At 46.5% G+C, this 17,652-nt stretch overlaps 1 protein-coding gene across 3 annotated transcripts in view; it reads right to left on the reverse strand.

The window, feature by feature from the left end:
- The window catches only part of ZNF346 (zinc finger protein 346), a 31,190-nt gene extending 15,183 nt beyond the window's left edge, over positions 1-16,007 (reverse strand). Inside the window, exons 1-4 of one of the 3 annotated variants that reach the window (XR_003551140.1) lie at positions 15,749-16,007; positions 6,787-6,890; positions 6,181-6,273; positions 4,106-4,250 (exon numbers count right to left, since the gene is read on the reverse strand). Coding sequence is in view for 2 of the 3 variants with exons in the window: in XM_006158873.3 (XP_006158935.1) it covers positions 4,106-4,250; positions 6,181-6,273; positions 6,787-6,882 (334 nt within the window). In the remaining variant the exon portion in view is untranslated. The remainder of the gene's footprint in view (positions 1-4,105; positions 4,251-6,180; positions 6,274-6,786; positions 6,891-15,748) is intronic. The other 2 variants (XM_006158873.3, XM_006158874.3) reach the window with 2 other exon arrangements.
- Between the last annotated feature and the right edge of the window lie 1,645 nt (positions 16,008-17,652).

A 17,652-nucleotide genomic window follows, 5' to 3' on the forward strand; every position in this document is an offset into this window, starting at 1 on the left:
AGCAGCTTTACCTACTTCAGGCACAGGGACTTTCTTCCTGGCACTCTAGGAGGCCCCGAACGTCACTATCAAGTGCCAAATTACACCAGCGCACACACGTATCCTGGTGTGTGCTTGCTCCCTAGAACCCCCTGGAACTTCACAGCAAATGGGCATTTAAGATCCATCATCACAGTACCCCAGTTACAGGACTAGCAACCAATGTACAGATGTGAAACTTGGGGCCCAGAGGTCCCAGAGCTCATGCAGGTTCTTTTAGCAAAGGCAACCATCCCAGGGATGCCTTCAAGGCCACACAGCATTCTAAGCTCGGGGGAGAGAAGAGGGTGACATTAACAGATAGCTATGTGTTTTGTACAAACACTTTCTCCACTGGGCCTCAGAACGTCCCCAATGAGGTAGGGATCATTTAGCTACATTATAGAGAAAAAAACCCAATACAGCAAGGTTCAAATGGATGAAGTGATTTGCCCAACATCACTCAGTGAGTGAATGAAGCGAGGTCTATGTGACCCTAAAGCCCACTTCCTTTGTATGCCAGGCTGCCAGAGTTGAAGGTTACAGCTCACGCTTTCAACTCGTGAAGACGCCCGCACTGGCCAACAAATTTATTCATCAGAGCCTGGTGTGAGCACACACGCAAGCTTCTGGAGCCACACATGCCTGGGAGCTGCTACCTTAGGAAGTGGATGCCGTGGCTCGCCAACAGACCAGGCGGGGTCTGGCTGGGAGTGGTGGCATGCACCTGTAATCCCAACTCAGGAGGCTGAAGCAGGAGGGTCACTAGTTCAAGGCTAGCCTGTGAAACACAGTGAGCCCCTGAATCTTAAGAGAAAAAGTGTGAGGCCTAGCCCCCTTATCCATGGAGCAGGGTTCGGCTCCGCAGCACTCACGACAGCTCCAACAGCTCAGACACACCTTGACGTCTGCACCTCTTCAACAGGGATAGTTTTGTGGGTTTCTAGCAAGCTGGAAGAAATGTATTGGCTTTTCCCACAATGGTTTTCCAGTGTAGAGAATCTCAATTTTTTTGGCCATTGATTTTGATTCAACAAGTCATTCCAAAAGTCGTGTACATATTGTAGAGTATTTTATAATATGAGAAAATACTCAGTTCGCGGTGTTGAGTGGGGAAAAAAGAACAGGTTATGATGCAATGGTTTCTTATGTCCTTGATTTTATAAAACACCAAAAAACACAGGTGACTGCATGGGAAAAGATCTAAAGCACAGAGTAGAGTACTTTTCAGTATTTCCTAACTCTTGTATGAGGAATGTAGATTTCTTTTTAAAAATTTTTTAGAGTTTATTATTTTTATTTATTTATTTGGAGAGGTTTTTGTTATAGGGCATGTGCGCGTGCCAGGAAGACAGATAGAAAGCAAGAAATCACCCCCCCAGGGGGATGGCCACGCCGCAATCCCTTCTCCTCCATTCTCCTCTTGGGATCTTGGGCACGCACACACATGCCCGACGTGAGTTTAAGCTACCGGGCCCGGAACTCAAACCATGGCCGACTACATGGGAGTCCAGTGACATAGCCATTACACTAACTGCTGGTCCCCCTAGAGAGATTTTTGCTATAGGGTGTGTGCGCTCCCTGGAGAGACAGAGATAGAGAGATAGAAAGCGAAAAATCACCCCCCGGGGGGATGGCCACAATGCAATCCCTCTCCTCCATTCTCCTTTTGAGATCTTGTGCACACATGCACATGCACTGCACGTGAGTTTAGACGCCAGGTCTGGGACTCGAGCTGTGGTTGACTACATGGGAGTCCAGCAACATAACCATTATGCCATCTGCTGGTCCCAAATGTAGATTTCTGACATTAGAAAAGAAGTAAGGATGGTTGTTAAGAGATAAAGGTCATTTTTAAAAAGATTTTGGAGAAGCACCAGGGTGAATGGGTAAGTAAAACCAGAGGAACTGCATAATAGACGTTCAATAAAAATGAGATCTATGGAGTCTGCTCTCAGGAACCAACTGAAATACGGAAGTATTTTACAGGAATGTGCACCATGGCATAATACCAAAAGGGCATGGGAAAGCTGTGTTCAACACTGGGGGAATGGTTAAATGTGGTATGATACAGTCACTAAAAACATTCATGGAGAAGTTTATAGTAAGACGGGGAAATACAAACGCTATCTTACATTTACAATGTATAAAAAGGAATTACACGTATGAGATGGCCGTGTGGTTGTTAAAGCACATGCGCCGTCTGCGAGTGCGTAACAGAACAGTATTTTGAACATCACCAACATATTAGCAGTGTTTTCTCTTGGTGATAGAATTTGGGTGATATTTAACTTTCTTCTTTATACCTTTTGCAATGTTTAAGTTGGAATTCATAATAAACTTGCATTGCTTTATAAAAAACAGTAAGGTTACTCAAAGAAATCTGTTTACATGCCCGTGTACATGGAGTTAATCTAGACATACCAAAAACAAAGATACACATAGATGCACACACACACACACACACACACACACACACACACACACACTGAAACGGGGTCACAGTAGAGACCGTCCTCTAAGATGTTAGGGTGGTTATCCATGAATGGTAAAATTATTTTGATAATTTTCCATTCCATTCATCTCAATTTTCCATGTTTTCTATAACTTTTCCATTAGAATAGGTTTGATTTTAGAAGTATAGTTACAGACATGTGTAATAACATGGAAATGTGCTTGAACTACAAAAGTAAAAGAAAAGTAACAGCAAGGTACAGATGTTACACGCACTGTGATTACAAACATACAAAACGTATCTGGGCGTGGCAACGGCTACAGGTGAATATGGAAAATAACCTCCTGAGTGTGGAATTGCAGGGACAAGCATGTCCCAGAAATGTCCCATTAGTGGAAAGGTGACAGTGTGACATTATAAATCCCAGTCCTTAAACTAGTTCCCTCCACCTAACACTTAACCGTCTTGGTACCACGATTTGTACAAACACTGACTTGGAAAGGAGCAGTTGGCACTAGCGGGAGACACAGTGAGTCTAAACAGCCAGCAACATGCACCCAGGGCACGGGTCGGCCGGCGAGAACCACCTCTCACGAAGGATTCCACTCACGGGCTATCTCAGCGAGGACGGTAATGATAGCCACTGTCACTGACTGAGCACTACTAGGCCCCAGATGCTCTCTGTATTATTGGGGAGGAAATTCAGACGTGAAGAAGCCATACAAACAGTAGAAGACAATACCAGGACTTAAACTCGGTTTCCGTGACTTCCAAGTCCAGACTCTGCTGTTTCATACCACAGATAAATAGATCTGGGCATGGAAAGAGGGTGTAATCACGAGAGATTTTTTTTTCAGCCCTTTTGAAGCCATCTAGAACACTGCTGTCTTGCTTTCATAATACAGTAAAACAAAAAGGATAAAAAGTGTTATTAACAGTGTGGTCTACTTCTTGGTCCAAAATATGGAAGCAAAATTTATCAAGGAAAAGCATGAAATAAAGATCAAAGAACTTCCACTCTTGACTCATTGCAGTCAGCAGAGGCTCAACACCAGAGAAAGCCAGGAGTCAACGAGATGAAAGTGAGGGCAGAGCCCCGGTGGCGACAGATAAAGGGGGCTATTCTGGAAGTCACTGCACGGGGACTGACTTCATGGCAGCTGCGAGCCGCTTGCTGGGAGTATTCACTTGTAAAAGGCGAGTCTCCAACTTAAGGAGAACAGGCAGCTTTTGAGGATTAAAGTGAGCAGGGCATAACCTGAGCCTGTGAAAAAAGGATCTAGCTTTCAACCTGGAGCCCACAGTACTAAGGGCAGGGGGTGCTGGGAGGAAAGACGTAAGTGGGACAGAACGCCTTCATGGTGTGTGGGGCCTAGAGGACTTGGGCACGCCTGAGTTATCATTATTAGTCAGGACAAAAGCTCAGGCTACGAAACTTCCACAGAGACCAAAGACAGGGAGGTCGGGTGAGCACAACTCGGGCTGCATTTCAGTGAAACTGGGTCTACTTTGCTACCTCTAAGGTCTCTCCCTCCACGTCTGTGGCCCCAGTGAGCATTTCTGGGAGCACCGGCAATGGTGCCCCAAGGACGGGCGGGGTCCCGATAGAGCACTGCTCAGGAAAACCAGTACCTTCCACCTTAGTGGAGTGCGGCTTCAGCTTTAAGTTCTTTGCGTGGGTCTTCCCCAGGTAGTGCGACTGAGCCACAACAGGGGAGGAAAAGGTCATGTTACAGATGGGGCAGCACTGGTTCTTGTCTTTGCTTCTGCTGCTCTTCTGGTTGGGAGAAAGAACACAGGTCTAATCATGCCACCGTCCGGCCAGACATCTTCAATGGTTCCCCACTGCCCACGGGAGAATGGGCACTCAAGACTCCCTTCACACAATAACCCCAGCCTACCTTTCTGGGTCTTTCTCCAACTACTTTGCCCCAGGCTCTACTCACCATTTCCCATTTATTGCTGTTGCTTCCTGCTTTGGTTGAGCTGTTCCTGCTGTCTAGATTGTTCTTCCCTCCTTTCCTGCCTGCCATTATGCTTGCTTAGCCTTCGAGGCCCGGTTTAAAAATCAGCTCTTCTTCTGAGAGGTTTATACTCAAGAAAACCATTCGACAAGCAATTACCACACAATGACAAACACCAGTGTGTGTATGCTAGGGAGGATGACCCTTGCTCCCCTCTGTACTTCCAGTGGGCATTAACCTGTCGTAGGGCCTGCCACCCGCACTCAGCTCGTGACTAGGAGAGCTCTCTGAGAGCTAGGCGCAATACTTGGGCACAAACTCCTCAACTGATCTCTGTTCCCTGGCCCTTACACCCCTGCAGGAGCCTGGCACACAGTAGAAGCTCAGGGTTCAAGAACAAGCAGATTACTGGGTTTTACTTGTCGACCAGGTTACAAATCAACCCACTGCAAGTCTGCATTATGGCCTCCCACCTCTCTGACACGTCTGATTTCTGAACAGGAGTTCCTCGGCCTTGGCCTCCTGACACCTGGGCTTGCTAGGTCTTTGCTGGCTGCATGGGCAGGCCGAGCAGCAGGCGCCGTGGTCCCACTGGACTCCTGAGCCTCCCTGATGGGTGAAGTGACCTTCCCAGGGTCCCAGGGCTGATCCTGACAGCCTGAATTCTAAAGCATGAGAAGAACAACGAGGGCCCTCTGAATTCTGGGGAGGGAGCGTCAAGGCCCTTCCACACCTGTGGTCACTATAAGAGGCAGCAGTTCATAAACTCCTATCTATTGAGCACCTACTAGTGCTCTTTATTCATCACAGAGTGTGTGCACATGTGTGCACAGATGAGAGAAAGGTGGGGAGCACCCTCCACAGGGACCGGTCATACTATGATCCCCTTCCTCCAGCTCTCCTGCTTATCGGATCTTGGGCACTTGCTTGTGGGCTCAGTGTGCCTCAGGCTGACCGGGTCAGGGGTTCAAATCCCAATCACCATGTGGTACCCTTTCTCTCTCGGGCGCTGTGCCATGGAGCCAGCCCCAGCTCACAGAACCCTTACGAAGTAGGAATTATCTCCACCTCACAGATGACGTTCGCAGAGGTCAAGCGACTGCCCGTCACCTGCCCAGGAAGCTACAGAGCCAGTGCTGGGCCCTCAGCTGCTGCCTCTCAGCCCACGGTGCCGTAGAGTCTCCCCAACTGTGGAGATAAGGGTATTCCTGAGGGACTGGGCACCGTCTCAGCATAATTCTCACAGCATTTCTGAGTCGAGAAGCAGATATGATTAGCTATCACTCTGGGCAGGCATTTGGAAATGGCCCATTCTCCTTGTTTATTCTAAACATTCAAGTGCCGAGCTCAGTTCTGCCCCTGGCTCTCCTCCCAGCTTCCCACTCATCTCTGAGCACCGAACGGGCAGCTCCTCGTCCTGCTTCAGTACACCACTGGGAAGGAACGCTTAACAACAGCCCCACTGACCGAGTCCCTACTATGCGCCAGGCTCTGTGCTGGGTGTTTTTCTATATACCTTCCCTCGTTCTTGTTTATGAAAATCCTGAGAGGCAGTTGAAACACCCTCATTTTTGCAGGGGAAGAGATCAAGGCTCAGAGAAGTAATTAGACTTGCCCAGGTCACACAACAGGGCTGGGATTTGAAGCCAGTAGGTCTGACTCAAAGCCCACACTCTTGCACCACACCAACCTGCCTACTGGCTTCGTCAGGAAGCGAGCGTCTCAACGTGGCAGCTGTATTACCTGATCTGAGTCTAGCTTCTTCGTTTCCCCCTTTAATGTCTCCATTCCATGGATTGCTAGGTATCTCTTCACTTTGTTGGCATGTTTTTTGCTCTGCAAGAACCCAGGAAAAAGATCAAAGATAGCCAAATGCCACTTCAGATCTAAGGCACTCAAACACTTACTAGATTCATCCTCACAAAAACTGTTGAGAGGGTAGAGAAAAAAACAGTCATGGAGTTCGTATTCTGTGCAACTGTTTACAAACTACCAAATTCAATCTTCGCAGCGCTCTCTGAGAAAATCATCCTCTCTATCTTACAGATGAGCAAAGTGAGGCTGAAGATGGCGAGGCTGCCCCAAGCCGAGAGTGGAGATTCAGACTCAGGTCTACCTAAACCAAAGTGCGTATCTGCTACATCAAGCTGCTAGGGAAGAGACTCACAGTTCTGATTTGGATGGGAGGAGGAGGAGACTCAGAAAAAGTAAACCAATCTTTAAGTCATGAACCAACATACGTGGAGGCAACACCCGAGTGGCTCGAAGGAATTACGTGTCACCGTGCGAGCCAGGGAACAGTGGACTGGGTCTGAAAAGTAAAGCAATTCTAAAGGAACGATGGCATACCTGGTAGTGTGCCAGCTTCTGGGACTCAGAGATGAGTAAGGCGCAGCAGATCTTACACTGGGTGTGCGTGAAGAGACACTGGTTCTTCTGGATCATGTGCTCCACTAGAGGGGAAAAGGAAAAAGTCCCTGAGATGACAGACACTCAGCAGCACCGCCGTGGAAGCCTTCGAATAGGCCCTGAGTGATGCCAGACCTTCCCTCTCCTGCATCACGATGCATGCTATGTTCTGACACCGACTGTTACTTACTTTTTATCCGTTTTCATTTTTGCTGTAAGGTGTGTGTGCTTGCTGGAGAGAGGGAGAGAAAGTGAGAAAGCACTCCCCAGGGGGTATGCCCATGCCACAGTCCCTCCTCCTCCTCTTCCCCTGGACTTTGGGCATGCACGCACACCCACGCACCCGGCATGACTTTCTTCCTTTTTTAAATATATGTATGCAGACTGTTAGTATGATAACAAGCAACCACAAAGTATAGGAATGGACATTCTTTTTATATAATTTTATTTATTCATTTATTTTAATTTGCCCAGAAAGAGAGGGAAAGTGAGAAAGCAAGCCATCGGGTCCAGGACTCGAACCGTGGTTGGCCATGTGGAAGTGTTCAGTGCCTTAACCACTATGCCACCTGATGGTCTCCCGGCATGACTTTCAAGCTGTTGGTTCCTGGATTCAAAAAGCACAGTGATCCATGTGGGACCCAGCCACCTTAACTCTCATGGCACCTGCTGGCCTATTACTGATTTGTAAGTTTATGTGGGCCAACTTTCTTTACTTGGTAACTTTGTTTTTAGTTTTTAGGGCACATGAGCTTGCGGGAGAGACAGAGACGCAGATAGAGGGGAAGTAAGAAAGCATTCATGGAGGGAGTGGCCATGCTGCAGGAAAGGGATCCCTTCTCCATTCTCCTCTTGGGATTTTGGGCACACATAAATGTGTTTTCAAGCCACCAAGTTGACTCAAACCGCTCAGTTGGCAATGTGTCCTAGTCTCTGCTAGCCTGGTAACTTCTTTTTAAAAGAATCTTTAGATTGTCTACTTAGGTAGATAAAAATAAAAATAAACATGATAAAAGTGAGACAATTTGGGGCCAGCAGGTAGCAAGATGGTTAAGATGCTGGATTCCCACATGTCTGACTCCAGCTTGAGTCCTGGACCTGGTAGCTTGCTTTCTCATTTTCTCTCTCTGGTAAGTATATGTGCCATATAGCAAACTTTAAAAATAATAATAAATAAAATAAATTAAAACAACAACAACAACAACAATTCTAGCCAGATTTGGTGCTAGACAGATGAAGTGTTCCCTAGGAAGAGAGCAGCAGGGCCAGCTGGTGGCGTGGTGGTCAAGGTGTTGGACTCCCACGGGGCTGACTGCGGTGAGTTCCAGACCTTGAAAATCATGCCAGGTGCAAGTGTCTGTGTGCCCAAAATCCTGAAAGGACAATGGAGGAAGGGGTTGCAGTGTGGCCATCTCCTCTGGGGGGTCACTTCTCACTTTCCCTCTCTCTGTCTCTTCTCAGGTGAGCGCACATACCCTAAGGCAAAAAACCTTAAAAAAAAAAAAAAAAGAGAGAGAGCAACAAACCCTGAAGAGGAGTTTCAGGTCATGGTAGCACACGAGACACAAAGGGACTGAGAGACTTGAAAGGGATTGATTTTCTCCCTGTACTTGAACTGACTCTGAAACATAGAGTCAGCTAACCTATTACACGAGTCCCTGCGTGGGTATTTCACCTGTGCTCACTGGCTGGGCCTGCAGAACAAGGCCCGACCTCTCTGAGGTGGACGGAGACATCCACTGGACACAGGTCCATTATGGCACAGACGATCCTAGGGAGGGGCAGAGTCCAGAAAACTGGGAGGGGAGGGCAATCTTACTCCTTTTTCCTTTTGTTAAGTTTATTTCTTTGCCTATTTAACAAGAAACAGAGAGGGAGAGGCACCCCTAACAGAGTCCTCACACTGAGACCTGCCTCCACCTTAGCCAGCCCAGATCATAGGCACGCACGTGTGTGTCCAGTACACTCAGGAAGGTCCTGGGATGTGAACTTTGCATTAGTGCCGTGCCACCGCCTAGCTCCAAGTCCATCAGAAAGTGGTTAAGGCGCTGGACTCCCACATGGCTGACCACAGTTCGAGTACCAGGCTTGGTGGCTTGCTTTCTTACTTCCTCCTTCTCTCACTCTCTGTCTCTTTGATCAAAATTAAGAAATAAGGGACCAGTAGTTAGTGTAATGGCAATGTCGCTGGACTCCCACGTAGTCGACCGTGGTTCGCATCCCGGACCTGGTGGCTTAAAACTCACACCAGGCACGTGTGCGGGCATGCCCAAGATCCCGAGAGGAGAATGGAGGAGAAGGGATTGTGGCATGGCTATCCCCCCTGGGGGGTGATTTCTCACTTTATGTCTCTCTGTCTCTCTGTCTGGCGAGCGCACGCGCCCTATAGCGAAAACCTCTCCAAAAAAAAAAAATTAAGAAATAATAGGGACCAGCAGTTGGCATAATGGCTATGTCACTGGACTCCCATGTAGTCAGACCCGGCAGCTTAAACTCACGCCAGGCGCACGTGCATGCATGCCCAAGATCCCGAGAGGAGAAGGGATTGTGGCATGGCCATCCCCCCTGGGGGGTGATTTCTCACTTTCTGTCTTTCTGGCAAGCACATACGCCCTGTAACAAAAACCTCTCCAAAAAAAGAAATAATAACAAGTAAAATTAAATAAGGAAAAAAAGAAAGGATGCCGTAGAGGGAGGTTTTAGTAGGGAAGTTTTAAGATGTCCTGTAAGATCTAAAGCTTACCTATGCCAGCCCTTTTGAACAGAAGAGCTGCTTTCTGGCTGTATTTTGTCCCTTATGGTCTCTTATTTTCCCACTTTTCTCCTATAGTGTTAGGTAAATTTTTGTGAAATACCTTATTTTCCCTAGTTGGGCTCAGATAAACCAATGAAAATGTCTCCATGAACAAGCTGGGCCAGAGATTTTAGGAGGATGGAGACTCCTGCCCTCCCCTCCTCACCTAGGCTGGATTTTGATTTCCTAAAGGAGACAGTGCTTCCTTTCAATGATAATCAGGGTCTGACTCTCAAATACTAACCAGGACAGGGGCCATGCTGTTTATGACTTTGCACCCCTGACACCTAGTGTAATACAGTACCCACAGCCGGGGCTCCGAGAGTGCCCACTGAGAGTGAAATGCACCCCGACCAGAACCAGCCTGGCCCGAGTTCCCGCACATACGCGAATGTGTGCATTCAGAGTGTGCTCCAAGTGCCAGAACGGGCTTAGAGCCAAGGTCACGCCAACAAAGATAGATAGGCACTAGGCACAAGGAAATAAATAAGATAGTGACAGAAGGAGAGATGCTATGAAAACCAATGGCAGAGAAGGATGGGGACAGGGCAGTCATCGAAGACCACCGAAGGCAGCTGTCAGCCACAAGAGGCGCTGTAGCCCCCAATGGTGTCTAAGGGAGGGACGAGTGTGGTGGGTTCCAGGAAGGGGAGAAGGTCACAATGGCTGGGGACTGGTAAGAAGGAGAGGAGTGGTAAAAAAGCAGGTCGAGAGCCAGGTGAGGCCTGCTAAATCATGCTACTGTACAGAGGCTCTGGAGTGATGAGGGATGACAGTATCTGGTCTGTGTTCTGAAAAGATCCCCCTTCCTCTGAGGACTGTGTCAGCAGGTTGTCTGGGAACCAGAGGAAGCAGAAAGAACAGGGAGGGCTGCTGCTGTCTTCTAGGTAACAGACGCTGGGCATGTAGGTGGGGCAGCTGGTGCAGATAAAGAAGGTGGACGGCCTTGGAATTATGTTCTACAAGCAGATGTGGACTTGGAGTTCTTAGATTGGATGTGGGGCTGGGAACAAAGGAAGGAAAAGAATCAAGAGTAATTTCTAGTTTCTGAACTTGAATAGACTAGAATCGGAGGAAGACAGCCCAGAGGAGGAATTAAGAACTTTCCTTCAGGGTCAGCAGGTAGTGTGGAGGTTAAGGCACCTGGTCCCACATGGCCGACTGCGTGGTTCGAGTCCCATCAGGAATGTCCTCAGGAATAATGTTAAATGTTTCAGTAGGCGAGCTACAGTCTCTAGCTCCACTGGAAACAGGAAACTTCCACTGCCCCTGAACTTGCCTCTGCACCTCCTGACACTGGAGAAGGGATAGCAGAATGCTGATGGAGGAAGATGGCTATGGCTTTTCTTTTCTTTCTTTCTTTTTTTAAGAATTATTTTATTTAGCTTTATTTAATTAATTAATTAATTTAAATTTGACGAGAGAGGGGCAGAGAGAGACAGAAAGTGAGAAAGCAAGAAAGCAAGCCGCCAGCCAGGTCTGGGACTTGAACTGTGTTGGGCCATATGGGCGTCTAGCACCCTTCACCACCACACCACCTGCCAGGCACGCCATGGCTTTTCTTGATAGCAATGATGGCCTAGTAGCATAGGAACTGCCTTCCAAATCTTATAAAAAGTTATGTAATTGGAAGATTTCATTTGCATCCATACTGCAGCCAACTAGAAGCTATATGGGGCAGAAGCTGAAAGCTACAATCTGAAGTAGGAAACCCAGGGTTGATTTTCACAGGGTCAATGAAGTAGGGATAGAGAGAACTAGTGTGGGACAGCAAAGTAATTCACAGACTTGACATGATGAAACTTAAAGTTCATAAAAGAAACTTGGGGAAGTAGGGTCTGGAAGACAAACGTTCACGATCCTCTGATACAGGTTATAATCGCCTTGGAGTCATTTACTGTGCCTTCAATTGCCCCCGGGTGACTTAGGGCCAGAAAGGCTGGTCCCAGAACAATTAAGCCACCTCCCATACCCCAACTGATAGTGAACACTGCTCACTTAAATGATTATCCCTTGGGCCTAAGAATCTACAATTCATAGCTGCAGAAATTCATCAACTGACAGAAGGGGCCCTAGAGGGAACCAGCAGTTAGCGTAATGGCTATGTCACTCCCACGTAGTCGACCGCGGTTCACGTCCCGGACCCAGTGGCTTAAAACTCACGCCAGGCGCGTGTGCGTGCATGCCCAAGTTCCCGAGAGGAGAATGGAGGAGAAGGGATTGTGGCGTGACCATCCCCCTTGGGGGGTGATTTCTTGCTTTCTGTCTCTATGTCTCTCTCTGTCTGTCTGGCGAGCGCACGCGCCCTATAGCGAAAACCTCTCCCCCGTCCCCCCAAAGAGAGAGATGAAACCTACTTAGTGCCCCCACTATTAGGGCTTATCGGGAGGCAGCAGGTGTCCAGGTGGCTATAGTTAGAAGGCAGCACATAGACGGTCCTCGGAGAGGGAGGCTGGGCACACTGCCACTGCGGAAATGGTTGGGCAGGGTGGTCTGATGGCAAGGTGTGCCACAGGAACAAGCCAGCGAGCCCCAGGGTGGCCACTGAGCTCGGTGCTTCTATTTTGTTTTGTTCTTTTTAGTTTCAGAGAGACAGAGGGAGAGAGAGAGAAAAAGTGAGAAATGACTCCCTGGGAGGATGGCCACGCTGAGATCTCTTCTCCTCTGAAGATTTTGGGTATGAACACAGAGTGTTTAAGTCGCAGGGTATGGGACTTGAACCATGCAGTCAGCCATGTAGGGTCCAGCAGCCTTAACTTCTGCACCACCTGCTGACCTGGTACATCTATTTTGTGAATCTGTATTTTTAATGGTTTCAAAATGCTCAAAAAAAAATTTTTTTTTTTTTTTTTAGGTTTTTGCCATAGGGCATGTATGCTTGCAGACAGACAGAGAGAGGAAAAAAGAACTCACCCCCCAGGGGGGATGGCCACTCTCCTCCATTCTCTTGTAAGGATTTTCAGCACGCACACACGCACACACACACACACACACACACACACACACACGCTTGGCGTGCTTTTCAAGCCACCAGTTTCAGGACTCAAACCATATTCAAACATGTGGGAGTTCAGCACCTTAACCATCACACTACCTACTGGCCCCAGAAGCTCAAATTTTTTTTTTTTAAGAATTATTTTTTGGGGACCAGCAGTTAGTGTAATGGCTATGTCGCTAGAATCCCATGTAGTTGACCGAGGTTTGAATCCCAGACCCGGAGGCTTAAACTCACGCCGGCACGTGTGTGTACGTGCCCAAGATTCTGAGAATGGAGAAGGGATTGCGGTGTGGCCATCCCTGGGGGGTGATTTCTTGCTTTCTGTCTCTCTGTCTGTCTGGCGAGCGCACGTGCCCTTTAGCAAAAAAAAACTCTCAAAAAATGTTTTTAAATTCTATTATTATTTTCTAGTTTGAGCGGACAGAGAGAGAGAGAGGGAAAGTGAGAAAGGAAGCCACCAGGCCTGAGACTTGAACCATGGTCAGCCATGTGGGAGTCCAGTGCCTTTAGCCACCAGGCCCCAAAACTTAAATTTTTACCTAATAAAAAACACATGAAGAAAGCAAGTGGTAAAGGCACTAATGATGTGGTAATAGTTTCCTACTTACAACACGTACAACAGAACCAAACAGAAATTCTGGAATTCAAAGTATAATAAATGAAACAAAAAATTCACAAGAGGAACTCAACAGCAGATTCACAATGGCAGAGGACACAATCAGTGAATATGAAGACAGGTGAAGAGAAATGGCCAATCTAAAGAACAAAGAGAAAAAAGATATAAGAATAATGGCCAGAGCTTCAGAGACGGTGAGAAAACATGTGTATAAGGAAATCGTAGGAGAGAAGAAACAAAGGGCAGAAAGAAAAATTTGCAGAAATAAAGTCTGAAATTCCCCATATTTGATCTACACATCCAACAATCTCAAGGAACTCACAGAAGGATAAGAGATTTATACCTAGACACATATCAAACTGCTCAAAGACAAAGACAGAAAATCTTGAAAGCAGCAAGAGAAAAACGATGCACAGAGGAATAAGTCAGTTGATGACTTAATTCCTTAACCACCACGCCACCTGCCAGCCCCTAAAGGCACAATTCTTAAAGGGAAAAAAAAAATGATAAATTGGATTTTATCAAAATTAAAACATTTAGGGCTGGCCTGTAGCCTACTGATAAAGGGAGTTGGATTCCACATGGCTGACTGCAGTTTGAGTTGTGGGCCTGGCAACGAGGTGTATGCATATGCGTGCCCCAAATCCCAACAGAATGAAGAAGGGATTGCAGAGTGGCCACGGCCCATCAGGGGGTGCTTTTTCCCTCTCCCCCTCCTCTTTCTGGAGAGTTTACGTGCTCTATGTCCATAAAAAATTTTTTTAAAACATTTTGTGCTTCAATAGGCACTGCATAGGAAATGAGGAGACAAGTCATAGCCAGGGAGGAGATACATATTTGGAAATCATGTCTCTAAAGAAGGACTGGCATCCAGAACGCACAGTTATTACAAGTCAGAAAGAAGACAGACAGCTCTCTATGAACTGAGCCCAAGGGAGGAATAAATACCTCACCAAAGAAGACAGAGTAAGCACATGAAAGGCACTGATGTCAGCAGTCTCTAGGGACCCATGGAGATGTCACTACTGTCAATGCATTCCTTTTTTTGGAGAGGTTTTTGCTACAGGGTGCATGCACTCGCCAGAAAGACAGCAAGATAGAAAGCAAGAAGTCATCCCCCCAGGATCCCGTTTCCTCCATTCTCCTCTAGGGATCCTGAGCATGCACACACACACGCCTGGCGTGAGTTTAAGCCACCGGGTCTGGGACTCAAACTGCAGTTGATGACATGGGAGTTCAGCGACATAGCCATTACGCTAACTGCTGGTCCCTGTCAATGCATTTCAATCCCAAACCTGTAAAAAATGAAGTTTCATTTGGGGTATTCGGGTTGAAACCTGGAGAGGACAGATTGTGCCCATCCGAAGAGTTGCAAGGAGCTGAGTAGCAATTGGTTTTATAGATAGAGAAGGACTAAAGAAAGCCTAAACAAGGGCCAGTGCGGTCGAGAGGCTGGGACCTGGATCCCACATGCTGATTGAGGTTTGAGTCCCAGGTCTGGTGGCTTGAAAACTGTGCCGAGGGAGTGCGCACGCACATGTGTTCAAAATCACAGGAGAATAGAGAAGGGATTATGTGTGGCCAACCCTCTGGGGATGATGTCTCATTTTTCCTCTTGCTGCCTCTCTGCCTGGTGAATGCACATGCTCTATGGCAAAATAAATAAATAAATAAAATAGCCTAAACAAAGTACAAAAGTGGATTGGTCTTTTTTTTTTTCCCTTTTTTTGCTAGACTGTATTTGTGCTTGCCAGACAGAGTGAGAGGGGAGAGCACCATCCCCTGCCCTTTCACCCCAGGTGAAATGGTCAGACTACAATCCTTTCTCCTCCATCGCTCCAGCTATTTCTTTGAACTCCCTTAAATATTAAATCCCCACTCCTAGCTCCTGCCCTAAACTCTTCTGTTTTCTCTCTCTCAAGTTTACCTTTTCTGGGCAATTCACACAACATATGCAATCTTCTGAATTTTGCTACCTTAGTTTTTTTTTTTTTTTTTTTTAAGACAAATGTCTAGGTACCAGTAGATGGCCTAATGGTTATGTCACTAGACTCCCACATAGTTGACTGCAGGTTAAGTCCTGGACCCAGCAGCTTAAAACTCACATAGGGGGACCAGCAGTTGGCAAAATGGCTATGTTGCTGGACTCCCATGTTGTCAAACACGGTTCGAGTCCCAGACCCAGTGGCTTAAACTCACACCGGGTGTGTGTGCGTGCATTCCCAAGATCCCAAGAGGAGAATGGAGAAGGGATTGTGGCATGGACATCCCCCCATGGGGGGTGATTTCTCGATTTCTTTCTCTCTGTCTCTGTCTTTCTGGTGAGCGCACACGCCCTATAGCAAAAACCTCTCCAAAAAATAAAAGAAAAAAAGAAAAAAAAATTAAGATGGGGTCTAAGTATGTCTCAGTCTTCCTGCTTCAGTCACCCAAGTACCTAGGACGACAGGTGTATGCCACCAAATAAGGCTTCAGGGTATGTAAGGAATCAAACCTCAGCCTGTTGTGCAGCAGAGCTCGCCATGGGTGGGCCCCCTTAGCATGTTTCTAAGCAGTGGCTAAGTCACAATGCTAGTACTTCATTCCTTTCTATCGCTAAGTAGAATACCTTGGTATGGATATACCACATTTTATTTACCCATTTATTAGCTGTGGATGTCTGGATTATCTCCAGTTTAGAGTATGTATGTATGTATGTATGTATGTATGTATTTTTCTTAAATTTGACCAGAGAGACAGAGAGGAAAAGAGAGAAAGCAAGTCACCAGGTCTGGGACTTGAACCTCAGTTGGCCAAGTGGGAGTCCAGAGCCTTAACCACCACACCACCTGCTAGGTCTGTTTACAGGTTTTATGAATAACTACTGTAAATATTATTGCTCAAATTTTTAAGTGGACATATGTTTTATTTGAGTATGTCTCTAGGAGTAGAACTGCTGGGTCACATGATAACTATCTTTCTTTTGTATTTACTTAATCTTATTACTGCTATTACTTTTAAAAAGAATTATTTAATTCTATTTTTATTCATCCATTTATTTTTAATTTGATAAAGAGAGACACAGGGGAGGGGGGAGTGAGAAAGCAAGCCACCAGGTCTGGGATTCGAACCGTGGTCAGCCATGGGAGTATTCAGTGCCTTAATCATCCCGCCACCTGCTGGTCCCACTTTATTTTTTTTAAGTTTGTTATAGGACATGTGTGCTCACCAGAGAGACAGAGAGATAGAGAAAAGGAAAGTGAGAAAGCAAGCCACTAGGTCTGGGACATGAACTGCTATTGGCCATGTGGGAGTTAACAACTAACTGCTATACCATCTGTTGGTCCTGACAACTCTATTTTAAACATTTTCGGGAACTAGCTTCCAAACTTTTTTTTAGAATTATTTATTTTTATTTATTATTTAAACTCTTACAGGGCATATGCAGTCATGTCAGAGAAAGAGAGAAAGCAAATTGCCTGGTCTAGGACTCAAACCACAGTTGGCCATGTGGGAGTCCAGTGCCTTAATCACTGCCACCTGCTGGTCCCCAGCCCCCAAACTGCTTTTACAAAATGGTTTACCATTTTACATTTCTATAATCAACGTATGAAGAGTTCAGCTTCTCTAAGTTCTCATCAACATGTGTTTTATCTTTTTTCCCTTTTTTTTTTTAGATTTTTGCTATAGGGTGCATGGACTCACCTGAGACAGAGACAGCAAGAAATCACCCTCCGAGGAGGCTGGCCACACCGCCATTCCTTCTCGATTCTCCTCTCAGGATTTTGGGCATGCATGCACACATACCTAGCATGAGTTTTAAGTCACTGGGTCCAGAACTTGAATCACAGGCTACTATGTGGGAGTCCAGCAACGTAACCATAACACCGTCTGCTGATCCCAATGCCCAGTGCTTTTGAAACCACTGGTGCTGTAGGATTTAGCTCCCTTAACCACTAGGGAGGAGGCTAGTTTTTCTTGACATTTTTTAAAAAAGAATGATTTATTATTATTATTTTTTGACTTGGCAAGACAGAGAGAGAAAGGGAAAGCAAAAAAGCAAGCCATCAGGTCCAGGACTCGAATCATGGTCAGCCATGTGGGATTATCCAGCACTTTAACCACCATGCCACTTGCTGGCCCCCTTAATAATCTTATTTTTAAAACCATGTGAAGCAATTTAGTGTTTGTGGGGCTGGCAGGTGGCATGGTGATTCAAGGCTCTGGACTTCTACATGGTCAACTGCGGTTCAAATCCTGGACCTGGTGGCTTGCTTTCTCGCTTTTCCTCTCTCTTTCTCTCACTCTGTCCCTTCTTGTCAAATTAAAATAAATGAATATATAAAGTTAAATAAAATAGTTATAGGGAAAAAATAGATATCAATTTAAAAAACCCATGAAGCTGGAGATGATCCTGCT

Source organism: Tupaia chinensis, unplaced genomic scaffold (assembly GCF_000334495.1).
Source record: "Tupaia chinensis unplaced genomic scaffold, TupChi_1.0 Scaffold000612_1, whole genome shotgun sequence".
In the NCBI taxonomy this organism is placed as follows: domain Eukaryota; kingdom Metazoa; phylum Chordata; class Mammalia; order Scandentia; family Tupaiidae; genus Tupaia; species Tupaia belangeri.